At 43.1% G+C, this 13131-nt stretch overlaps 1 protein-coding gene across 1 annotated transcript in view; it reads left to right on the top strand.

Annotated features, from left to right (window-relative positions):
- Positions 1–13131, top strand: part of CACNA1A (calcium voltage-gated channel subunit alpha1 A) — a 1120700-nt gene that overhangs the window by 239836 nt on the left and 867733 nt on the right. The window contains exons 4-5 of the mRNA XM_078685323.1: positions 1619–1710; positions 2361–2513. Of these exons, the coding sequence (XP_078541449.1) occupies positions 1619–1710; positions 2361–2513 (245 nt within the window). The remainder of the gene's footprint in view (positions 1–1618; positions 1711–2360; positions 2514–13131) is intronic.

The following is a 13131-nucleotide window of genomic DNA, read 5'->3' as shown; positions in this document are numbered from 1 at the left end:
TGTTATGGAATTGGGGATGAAGATCACAGAGAAGGGGTGAAAGAAGCACTAGCAGAATACCCCAGGGCGACCAGAAGAAACTGAGGACATGGTAACCAAGTATGTGGAGTGAGATGTGGTAGCAAAGAGAACATCTCTGCCTCATGAAGACAGTGAGGAAGAGGCCCTAATAAAGTATGTGGTACACAAACTCAGATCAGCAAGCAGTGAAGTACCCTCACGTGGACCACAACAGAGAGGACGGAATTGTAGATAAGATAACAGAGGGCTGGGATGTGACTGCTGCTCGTTGATTCAACTAGGGTCCAGGATCAACCAGTACCAGAAACAAACCCCTAAACAAAGGCCCCTGGAGAGAAATGTAGTGTGAACAGTCAAGGGTACAGCAGAGGTATCTGTCTGTAGGGGTAAAGGAAGGCACCTCTTAAACGTGTTCACGGCCTAAGGTTGTACTAGGGTGGGGAAGAGGAGTCTTCTTTGCCATTGCGGAAGGGATATTGGGTTCTTTTCTGGTTCGAGGTAGTGGTGAGGAATGTGAAATGAGCGGTGCGCAGTTAAAGGCATTGGGGCCAGTTCCCTTCCTTTCTGTGGTCGTTCACCTCACATTTACTTTTGAAGTCTGGCATTAAGTGTTGGAAAAGCAAATGGAGGCACTGAGGTCTGGACAGAAGGACAGTTCTCACTGATTGTCTACCTCTTTATCACGAGTAGAAATCCGACACAAAAGACCTTGAATGGAAATGGAAGATATAACCCTGACTCTGTGGATTATCGGAATGTCTGTGAGTGTGGAATTAGTCTGGGATGCTCAGAGTGTGTGGAGCCAGCACCACATGCGTGGGTGCTATCAGTGGGCGTGTTGTCTGCCTCTGAGGAGTATATGTCCTTTTGTTCATGGCTGTGGTGTACATTCTGAAAATGTTGAAAGATGACATGGCTCAACAAGAGTGCAAAAAGTGGATTCAGTGAGTGTGTAGTATGCATTCTGGGAGTATGTATTGGTCTGTGATTGGTAGCGTGGGTGCCTATAAGAAAGTGTTTCTGCTGAAGCGCATTTTGTAAGTGAGTTTGGTTGGAGACAGGATGGTTTGGCACTTGCTAGTAGCTTCACTGTTTTTAGCTGGTGCAAACAGCTGGGGGCATGGTATATTTTCTGAGAGCATGTGTGTGTGTGTTTCTCCATAGCTTGTTGAAAGGTTGGGCATGCAAACATGTTAACATGGATTTCTATCTCCCCAGCTTGCATGAACTAACCGAGATAGCAGCCCAATCGTTTTTTGTCATTGCATTCGTTTTTTTATTATTTAAAAAAAGAATTGTGCCATTTTCCACTCCACTGTGTGCAGTACATTTGTTTCTTATTGTTGCCCAGCATGCGGCGACGATTCTGCTAAAGTAACATTGCCTGACCATTCAGGCAGACAAGCTGTCCAGTTTGCCGGAAGTCCTTGCTTGTGTGATTTTATCATGCATATTCTTTGGGAGCTGGGCTGTGGTGTATGTGTGCAGGGAGGGGCGATGGGAGTTAAGTTAATTCTCATCCCTCCAGCATATTCCGTCAGTGCTGTGATGTCAATGAATTGGTCTGTTTTTCTAACAGGCGTTTCCTCTCTTTCAGGATTGTGGCCACCACGGGCTCAGATTTTGACCTGCGAACATTGAGGGCTGTACGTGTACTCCGACCACTCAAACTGGTATCTGGCATCCCAAGTACGTGACTCGACAACCTCCTCCCATGCTTATCATTGATGAGTGTAGAGCCAGTGGAGCCCTTTTTGGTTCTACTTGCTGGAGAAGAATTTGGGCCTCTGCTCCTCTATGTGATGAACAACCAGACCAAGATATCTTCTCAAGCAAGCCAAATACCCACCCCGGACTGGCTCCACTGGCAAATGGACATAGTGACACTTAGCCAGGCAGAATTAGCTGAGTGAAAAATGTCCCTTTCATTCCTAGACATGTTTTTGGGAATTTAATGTAAGAGAACATTTTAGGGAGAAATTTCAAGGAGCCATTCCGTGGATGCATCAAGCTTCCATCTGTATCTTTTATAGGCCACGCATCGCTTAACCACACAATTATTATTTAGTTTATTTCTCAAGTTTAGTGTGATTTGTATTGGTAGGTGGAACATTACCTCTTCTTGCTAGTCTTTGAGATTGAGAGGCAGGCATTCACCATTGAAGTATCATTTTGTTGAGTTCAGTAGAAGGCCTCCTTGAAGCGAGGGGGCGTTTGGACCAGATGGATGTCAACTGATGAAGGGAAAGAGAAAACCATCAAGGGTTTGGTAAAATAATGCAGGGAATAAAGTCTGTACCCTTTCTAACAGATTGCCTCCCTTTCTCATCTCCTTGCAGGTTTACAAGTTGTGCTAAAGTCTATCATGAAGGCGATGATACCTCTGCTGCAGATTGGACTGCTCTTGTTTTTTGCAATCCTTATTTTTGCAATCATAGGATTAGAATTTTATATTGGGAAATTTCACACCACCTGTTTTGACATTGTAACAGGTAGGACTGTCTTTTACAATTCCTCATTTTTCCATGCCCCAAATGATGTCTGTTGTGTTTAAAGTATGTAACTTTCATTTAATTTGTACACAAGTCCAGGTCAATAGAGACTAAAACGTTTTCTTGTTGTTGTAAAAGTATACTTAGCTTTGTGGGGTTTGACCATGTGCTTGTTACCATTTTGAATAAGATTTTGCTGCAGACCTGGTGCTTTGGTCCATAGTACTCTTTGATTAAACTTATTCTGGGCTTGCAGTGTAGAAGGATGTCTTTTAGAACTGCCTGTAGCAGAATCTTCATAATTGGTCAATTGTGCTATTTATGTCGCCACCAGATGCCTTCTTAGTTTGTACACAACTAGAGCCATTTTAAGGCATGGGCAAAACGGTCAATTGCCCAGGCCCCCAAGCTTCAAACGGCCCTCCTGGGAAGGTGATATCTCTCTCCCCTATTACATCTATTCCTCTAACTCTACCTCTCCAATATAAAGTTAGGGAATTTTGGGGCTCTGGGCAAGACATATCAGCGCCAGGAAGCCGCTTGGCCACAGTGCGCTCAATCAAGTTCCTTTTTCATTTCATTTCATTTCATTTCATTTCATTTCATATCAACTGTTTATGTTTGATTCAGTTTCTGAAAGTATACCAAACTTTAAGATTTTGGGCACTGTGCAAGCTTAAATTAGCACAAAAAGGTTAATAAAATTCAACATTAGTCCAAATAGGAGGACACAAAACATTTATTGCACAGGGCCCCAAAACCTGTATGATGACACTGTCCACAACAGAGGGTTAAATTCATAATTGTATTAATCATACATAGATAAGCTGAAGGACTATTAAGAATCGGTATATGTTACCCTTAATAAGTGACTCACAAGCAGCCTCTTCAAAATCCCATGTTAAATACCATATTGGGTGCAAATTGTCTTCCTGTCCAGTTTTGTTGGACTCTAATTTGCCCAGGGTATGTCTCCACGCGAATGCCTCCATGTATTACTTGTAGGAATGTGCAATGCAAAAATGAGAGGGAATTGTTAAAATGTGATATTTTACTGACTTGAGAAACTACAAAGCATGCAGTCCCCCACAACATCCACAACTTGTAATCTCACTGTAAAAGAGGCCAGAGTAACACCATGGCCATGTGGTAACAGCATTTCCCCAGGTAGGTTTTACCAGCTGATTGTACCGATCGTGCCAGAATGAAGGGCCAAATGTTACAATGTGGCACAAGTGACATGTCAGAGGATCAATCCCTCCTTCAAAGAGCATTATTCTTTATCTTTCTTGTCCAGTACATACCATATGTAGCGCTTGCCCTTAGTCAGCCGCGGTCCATGCAGGTAACAGCGGTGGGGCGGTGGGTCCGTGTTGGGGTGAGATTTCGAGGGATGGTGCAGAGAAAAAAATTAATTATTTATTTATTTATAGTTCTCTCTGGTGTCTATTTGAACACCTCATAACAAATTCTTTCTATGTGGTGGGATGGGGCAGGTGTGCTCTAGATGCAGAGTGCTCCAGTTTTTGTATTCTAATGAAGATCAGCCATGATCCAGATTTGTGAAAAGATGGCCCTTTCTTTCTCCGTTTTCCTAGTCCACCTCCCATGGGAGTCCCAAACGTCTTGGAGATTGAGTGGCCTAATTAATTCCCTCCCCAGCCGAGGGAGCTGTTGACGAAAGGGGTGGAGTTTTATTCGTTGTTTTCTGGGTCACAGGACTTGCCAGAGAGAGACTTTTTTTGCATGGGTTTTATTCAGGAAAGATAGGGCCTGATTTACAAAATCACAAGGTTTGTGATTGCAGAATACTCTTTTACTAATAGTGAAAGCCCCTTTAAAAGTCAGGAAAGTCTTTACAACTCTTAAAATGGATTTTGTGTCCCTGACCAACTCAGAAGTACGAGGGTGCCTGAAAAGGGCTACCCACTCCTATCTGCGATTTGGAGATGGATTTATCAATGGTTTGTAGCCTCGATTGCAGTTGCATACCATTGAAGGGGGTGTTATGTGATTCTCAAAGGGTACGATACCCTTTTAGGAAATCTTCCCCTTGGAAATTTTGACAGTGGTCTTTCTGAAATTATTCTAGGAGGCATGTAGAGTATATTTAAAGGCCATTTATTCTTCCTCATCCAAAATAGATCTGTTTTCCATGAGGACCAGCCCCCAACTGATTAAACCCTAACATTCCAGGTTCTCGTTATAGATCACACATCATATCAACAACAATACATGTAGGTACTCTACAACATAACCCTATCTCTTCCAGTAACAATGGGGTAATACATATGAGATATCAGTTTGCAGGAAAAATAAAAAGGTAACGATGAGGAACAGCCGCCAAAGGTGAAATATCTTTGCACCATGTAACAGTAGAAAATAATAACAGGAGAAACAGGTGCTATAACTAATGGGAAGGTCCATGGTAGCCGCCCAAAGGTATATCGCAGCATATCATAATCTTTTAACAACATAGGAATATTTCTGACTCTTTTTACAGGAAGTTTCTTGTTTTCATTCATACTGTGGTCTCTCGCCATTGTAGTGTTCATGCTGAGGTCAGACTCCACCACAACATCCTTTTTTGTTTTAAGAAAAATCCGTTTATTGCATTCTATATATTTTCATTTCTTAAAGCATTTACATCGTTCGAAACATTTCTCCTGTTATTACTTTAATTACTCGTGTAACATTCACTAAGGTATTAATTAACAGTTATAATCTTTTCTTTCAATTCAAGCCCCTTTCTTCACATGAATAGCTTTTGTCTGTGTACAGGTCTGGAGAGCTGACCTCATCAGATTCAAGTTATTAACCAGACAATACTCTAACATAAAATTAAAACAACTTTTGATCGCTATTTCCTCGTAGTTATTCCCTCCATCTCTCCGTTCCTTCTTTCACTTTGTATTACTCTCCCGTTCAGTGTACAACTGATATTGTGTCTTTTCGTAATTCACACTGTTTGCTTGCTGAGTTAACGTTAATCCACTGCTGACTCCATACGTAGATCAGCCGACACCACATACTTAAAATATTTTTTTTTTTTTGAGTTTTCTTATCATCAAAACAAGGAAGAAAAAAGAGAAAGAAAATAAAATACAATCAAAATATATACCCAAGAACATTCGATATTGCAGCACATTCCAGATTACTTGAAAAGCCAGAATTGGCACCCAATCAGTCCAATCTTTGGGCTCCTTCGCTCACCAGGAAAGTGTGTGTGAGTATGTTGCGTGGGGTGGAGGGGTGTGGGTCTTTACATGTAGTTCTCATCAGAGCTTTTTTTTGCACCTTGCTCACGCAAGTAATCTCTCAAAGTGACCCAAATATCTTTTGGCTTGTTCTTTGGGGGAAGCAAGAGGTAATATGTGTCTAGCTGTTCTTGGCAATACGTGAGGTCATGAATTCCTGCTGCCACTTCGGGTGGATGTATCTTTCCCCAGTGACACACCACTCGCCTTTTCGCCATCAACAGGGCTATTGATACATTTTGCCGGTCTTCACATGCGATATCATGTATACAGCCTATCATTGCTAGCTTAGGCGATGGCCACAGTTGTTTCCCAATCATTTATGAAAGCGTCTAAAATATTTGTCCCAATATTCGGCTATCGGCAGACAGCACCAGGCACAATACATCAATCAATATACTTGTAAAGCGCGATACAAACCTGTGAGGGTCTCAACGCGCTGGGGGGTGGGGGCTCTGCTACTGATCGAAGAGCCAGGTCTTGAGGAGTCTTCTGAAGGCCAGTAGGTCTTGGGTCTGCCGTAGGTCGGTGGTGAGGGTGTTCCAGCGGCGAGGTGGGAGAAGGATCTCCAACCGGCGGTCGATTTTCGGATGCGGGGGACTGTAGTGAAGGCGAGGCCGATAGAGCGGAGCTGATGGGTGGGGATGTAGACGGTGCGTCGTCTGTTGAGGTATGCTGGGCCGGTGTTGTGGAGAGCTTTGTGTGCGTGGCCGAGGAGCTTGAAGGTTACCCTCTTGTTGATGGGGAGCCAGTGCAGGTCTCTCAGGTGGGGTGAGATGTGGCTGCGGCGGGGGATCTCGAGGATCAGATGTGCCGAGGCATTCTGGATGCGTTGCAGTCGTCTCAGGAGCTTTGCTGAAGTGACCCCCACCCGGATTCACCTGGAGTCCGCTCCCAAGCCCCAAGCGCAAATTTGAAGTGGGGTACTCTATACCCGATGCAAGAATTAAAAAGGAATAAGCCTGAGCCAACCATTAGGGGCCAATGCTCCAATTTGTGTATAGCAAAACGTCCATTCTTTAGAGGTAAGTGGGACTCCCAAGTCTATCATTTCATGCAGATTTTGCCCCCTGTATTAACCCGTTGGCTGCACCGCCCGTTTAGCCGAAGTGCGGCACTTCCGCAAAACGGGTGGAGCTGCGTCGGCCATTGGCCGACGGCAGCACCAGCGAGGTCGTGCTGCCGTTGGCCAATGGCTGACGGCAGCATGGATAGGGTTAATAAGGGTGCTGAAGTCTGTATTGTCGAGTAACCAGATGTATACAGGACACAGCTATTAACAGGACTGAAACACTTGATACTCAGTAGGTGCCATTTGGAAGGGGGGGTAGTATTATTTCCATTGTACATGGAACTGCTTATACAGAAATACATCTAGGGACCCTCCCTGTCTGTCACAGCCGATTCTGGCAATAAGGTACCTTGTGGGAACAAATCTCCCACTGATGTCACCTCTCAAGCTGCTACCCTAGCCAAGGTGCGGGACCAGAAGGCCACTCTCACATTCTTAGGAAAATGCAACACTTTCTTTAGGGTAACAGCGTTTACAACGCTGTCAGAACAACACAGTGCCATTACAATGCAGGCACTGCAATGAACGTGCCGTTACCACGCGTTCCATTACAACGCACGTTATTACAACAACATGCTTTAGGGAACTCATTGTTGAATTTTAAATCCAGCACCTTCCCTACTGTTGCACAGACTGGAGTTGGAATAGTAAAATATACTATTCCAAACTCCGGCACTTCCCTAAAGCAAGTCGTTGTAATGACTTGCGTTGTAATGGAACACGTGGTAATGACGCGTTCGTTGTATTGCCCGCGTTGTAAAGGCATGCGTTATAAACGCATGTGTGAATACGTGGCCTGTTCCTATGTTCCACAGATTGCTACCTGAAAGGGCTAATACAAAATTTCCTCCTCGGACCACTTATAAGGCATCAAAAAAATACATATCGCTTTTCTCAACTTCTTTTCCAGTCGTCTCATCCTGACCCAGGCTCCAACTCTGAATGGAGTCACCTTCCTCTTACCTATCTCCTCACCGCAAGCCACATCTTCCTTCATTTCTCCACAACAGTTTTTTCCTTATCATCCAACTCGGTCACGACTTGGAATAAAATTCCCTGCCTCTCAAACGCTTATGCGGTATCACTCCTGTCACAACATTAGGGGTAGAGCAATATGCCCAGACCAACTCTTAAATGCATTCTTCTATATTCCACCTTCACACAAAGCTAGGCTTATGCCATCTTTCAGCACGCTAGTCCACCTATTCGCTAGCCTGTTACTTTGTGGCTAACAAACGGATGTGCTGATTTGTCTAACACCTAATACATTCAAACATTTCTTAATTTTAGTTGATGTCAGTTGCACCCTGTTGCCAGTGACCATTTCTTAGGGCACACCCTCTCTCATGAAAAAATCCTCCAGGAATTCATTGTTCTTTGTCTCTAATTCTTTACCAAACATTACCTCTGGCCAACCTGAGTAATATTCAGAACGGCCACTGCAATTATGTGATTGTGCAGCCATGGCATTTTTTGTGCGGCCCACCTAGTGCTCAACGCTGAGCAGATTATGAAACTGGGCCGATGGGCGTCAGATGCATTCAAAGGATACATCCACCACGCCGGGATCTGAACTATGTGTCTCTCCCAGCAGGTCCAATGGGGTGCCAGCGCAAGGTGTGAATCCTAGGACATTCCTACATCACGCTGGCAAGACCGTGGACTGCGGCACAGCGGAAATCATTCAAGGGGATATGGAACACGGCAGTGATGTGGCTTGGGTGATCGGGCATGAGATGGGAGCAGCTGCTTCCCGTGGTGTAGGAAGCACTGCAAACCGGAGAGGTGCCGGACCCGTGGTTATTCATCTGGGAGGAAATTACCTGGCATGCAGGGGGAAGAGAGAGCTGCTAGGGGTAAAGGCAGCGGGGTTAGCAGGCAGACTGAGATAATAATCTGCAGAATATGGAGAGGCGCAGTCGACTGGGGGCAGTCGATAGGTCATTGTGTAAATTCAATATCACCATGACAAATATATGTAGGGCTAACTTCTGGGGTTTCATGTGGCACGGGCTGATAAACCTCACAACACCAGGTTACCATTTAGAGAATGGGGTACACTTAACCGGGGTTCCTACTCTACTCTACTCATACACAGAACTGTGCACAGAGACCTAGGACATCAGTGAATTGTGGTGTACCAGAAACTCACCTCAGTACCTAGAAAACCCCCAACTAGCTAGCATCAGTGTCACATTAGCTCTTCCTCCTATAGCAAAGTAACCAATGATTAGACAACCTAGAACATGCGACTAAGTACAAACTCAGGAATGGTGGGAAGTGAGAACACTCTTTTGTTATACTCGCGTACCAGTCCACAACAGGAGTAAATAAGAGACACGGTAAGGTTAAAACATTTATTTTAACAACGTGATCACATATGCAGTATGTTAGCCAACATAAGCAGACATATGATTAGAAATAATATGGTCAGCATTGTTACAATTCCATAAAATACAAAAGGAGAAATCATATTACAATGATGGTGAAAACAGGTGTTATAGCGCCTAGTTTTAACATCCTCCCTATATAGGAACTATGTATTATAAACTAAAGAAGGTCTCTTAGGCTTGTTTGGGGGACCCCATTACCTTTCCGCTCAGTAAGAGTAAATCACATCTGGATCAGCATAAGCTCTCTGCATCCCTGGAAACGGAAAATCCTCCAAGTGTGTGAAATCATGGCAAGTGTGCAATAATAAGGGCGCCAGAATCTCAGTTGGCGCACAGCTGCCAAATTGTTGTGTATAGAAAGCGTTACTCGATCATGTCGATCAACAACTACCATGTTTTGATAACCTTGACGGCTTCAGCTCTCACTGTGCAGACTAGGGGCACGATGTAAGTCTAGAGATGTCGAAAACAAACCTTTTCTCATGTGTAGACCTTCACGAAGCCTAACTTACAAAAACAGCTATGCAGTGTCGTGTGCAAAAGCGGCAAAAGCTAAAAGCCATGCTAAAGTTCAAGTTCGAATGAGACAGAACCAAGTTCAGAAATGTTGCCAAACTTTATAATTGGGAGTTAAAATCCGAATTAAAAGTAACCATGTCAGTGAAAACACCCACGGGTGGCCATGGTGTGAATAAGACCTAAAAAAAATGAAAAGCATTAATACATTAGTAAAAATAAAATCACAAGTTCAATACGTGTCTATGAAGCAGAAAAAAAATCGCACTTCAATCCAACAGCGTATAGGCACAGTATGTCGCAACTGCCTCCAATAAGAAGTTGTTGTCATCATCCATGAGCATTTCAGCCATCCAATTAAGTAATGGAAATGAACATACATGTTCTTCAACAGCCGGAGCCTCTAGCACCATCAGAGGACAACTCGGGCTTTCTTTGAGATAACTGCGTGCCAGAAAGTCATTGGCCGCAGTCCATATGTTCTAATTGCCTAGAACCCCATGAGCTGCTGCGCTGGCCATAATCCCAAAACCAGAACAATCTATTTCATGAGCGACTAAGGGACTCATTAGTAGACTAAAATTCAGGTCAGGAGGCACCGTGTTGCAGAGACACAAATCCAGGGCCCATTCAAATCCACAATCCAGGCAATGGAAAACAGGATGCATGCAAGTAAAGTATGAAAACCAGAAAGATAAACCATACTCCACACTCAAGAGTCGTCAGAGGTAGCGATCCATAGTATTCTAGCATCTGGTTACGAAGCTGGAGCAGCCGGGGCAGCTCGTCGTGGGGCATAGAATGTGCATCAATTTTGGAGTAAACAAATTAACAGCAGCACAAACGCTCCCAAAGCGAGAATTAACGGGAAACCGCAGAAGACACTCGAAAAAATCTAATGAAAAATGCTGGGATCACACCAAATATAGCTTGAAATGGGGTCACAAGGCCAGAACTTACTACTTTAAAAAAAGTGTGCCAGACCCGTGATCGACGAGGCATTAAAGATTGTATGAATCAAAGCACCGAAATGCAGGGGCAGGTCTGTATTTATTATGGCATGTACCTCAGTACGTGTGTTCGCAACGTGAAGGACGAATGTTTCACGCGCAGATGTAAGGGCGACTTCCTTCTGGGACAAATGAGCTCTTATTCGACTCTTCTTGTTGAACTCTGCTTCCAAGGTCAGGATAGAAGGCCAAATGGAAACATCGGGCCTCCCATGTGGAGGAGGAAACAGGACATTCTTACAGCAAACTACACGTTGGGAAACTGTAACGATATACGGAATACCAGCAAGCATACCACAGCAATCTTCATTATTTAATAACAAATAACTACCATTTGCAAGCAACGTGAAAGTTGGTGTAATAGCCGGGGTGGGGGTGCCTTTCGAAACAAACGCAAGATTCGCTGCCATCACATTACAAGAACCGTGCAATTGCAGATTTCTACAGACTGAGTGATCTGGTGTAGATGTGCAGTCTTCACCTTTTAAATAAAATTCCTTTCCTTCTCTCAAGCACCTATATGTAAACAGGAGATTCCAGACTTCATGAAGATAAGCACCACCTAAAGGTTCAAATCTACCTATTGCATAGTGTTTCATACATGACTCAAATTTAAACAGGGAAAAAGTTATTAACCCATTGATGAGCCAAACTGCTGAATTAGACTCGGCCACTGAAAATGGTAATGGCTCCAGTTTTTCAATATGCAGCAGTGAAAACGTGGCATCTTTCATTGACATAAATTGTTGTTTAACAGTCAAATTAAAAGGCAAAAATAAAGAAGTCGTGTTCATGTAATCTCAAGGCACCTTCCCAGATTTGAACGTTTGAAGAGTCCAAGCAAACTGCATATTAGAACGCAATTGATTTTGTCCATGGTACAGAACCGCAACGTCTTTTTGTACAATATCAACAACAGATGAAACAATATTATCTAATGTATAAATATGAGAAGAAAGGGTGCTAATGCTATTATCTACAACGGCAAGCACTTTTTCTAAATTGGCCTGATCTATAGTGCTGAGCCTAGAAGTAGTTTCAATCTGGGACAGTTTCCAAACCTCGTTGTAAGCAACATATATCCATCTTTTCGATCTGCCTGCTGCAGGACCTTTTACTAAATCATTCAAAGCAACGGCGTCAGTTGAGCCAACTCTGACACAATTTGCCTACAGAATAGGTGGTGACCGAATGTTGACTCTGAAAATGGGGATCTACTCTAACCTCTGTATAGCCAAGGGTCAGACCCAGAAAACTGTGCTGGCAGGAATCTGCACTTTTTTGCCATAGCAACCAGCCTCTCGGATTAATACTGGAAACATTAAAAGAGGAATTTCTCAACAGGGCTTGTAATTCACTTAGGAAAGTACTGGTATAATTATTCCAATGGGGAAATTCACCCAAATCAGTAAATGAAGAAGCATTTAATTTTTTAGAAGTAGAAAAACCAAAGCAGGTGGTTTGTGAAATAGTAGCATTCAGAAACAACATATGGTTCGGGATGAGACATGCACGATGCAAAGCCTCTGTGCTTTGCACTTGCCTACTTTTAGAACCCCAAACAGATTTAAGAACAACAGTATCTTTCCACAGTTCATAGCCCTCAACAGCCAACTGGTCAATAAAGGACTTTGAATAAAGTAATTTAGTGTGGGTAAGTTTAACCTTGGAAGAGGATTTCTCAGTCATCCTAAAATAAAATGCATCAGGGTTTGATTGATCAAAATTAGTAAAATACGAAAACATTTTCAAAAGAGTCTTTGAGCTGGCTTCAACAGGTGCGGGACAATGTTCCCACTGTGTGTAGTTAACCACATTTCTAAATGTATTTCTTTTATGCTGAAAGTGATTGCCAAAATACTGGTAACAGTACAAATCACCATAGTTTGCAGTCTCTAGATACAAATCTTCAGCATCGAAGGCAGCATAATATTTCAAATCAGAAAATAAAGCCTCTACGGCCTGGACGTCCCAATCATCAGAGCGCATATTTTGTTTAACCACATCCCCCGTAGAAACACGGAGTACATTGGGAACATTAATAACCTCTGTGAGCCCATAAATCTGAAACTTTGCAGTATCCCATACAATCCCATTTAAAACGGGCCAAGCAGTTATATTCACAAATGTCGGGTCCATCTTCATGATGTGCGAAGAGGAGTGGGGGGCCAAAGTTCATCAATTAGTCTAATTGAAGTTCTTTCTTGAACGTAGTGTCCATTTACAAAACAAAAAAAATATACCACAAATCCGATGGACATGAATAAAGTTTTTTTTAAAAAGCACCAGCCAAATGTAAGTCCAAGGGGGAATAAAAAAATGTTTTTTAAACCAGGTAGCAAAAATCACAACTTTTGAAGGGGACTTAGA

The sequence above is a fragment of the Lissotriton helveticus genome, chromosome 1_1 (assembly GCF_964261635.1).
Source record: "Lissotriton helveticus chromosome 1_1, aLisHel1.1, whole genome shotgun sequence".
NCBI lineage: Eukaryota > Metazoa > Chordata > Amphibia > Caudata > Salamandridae > Lissotriton > Lissotriton helveticus.
The sequence above is the reverse complement of the archived record's forward strand: the minus strand, read 5'-3'. Positions and strand labels throughout refer to the sequence as shown.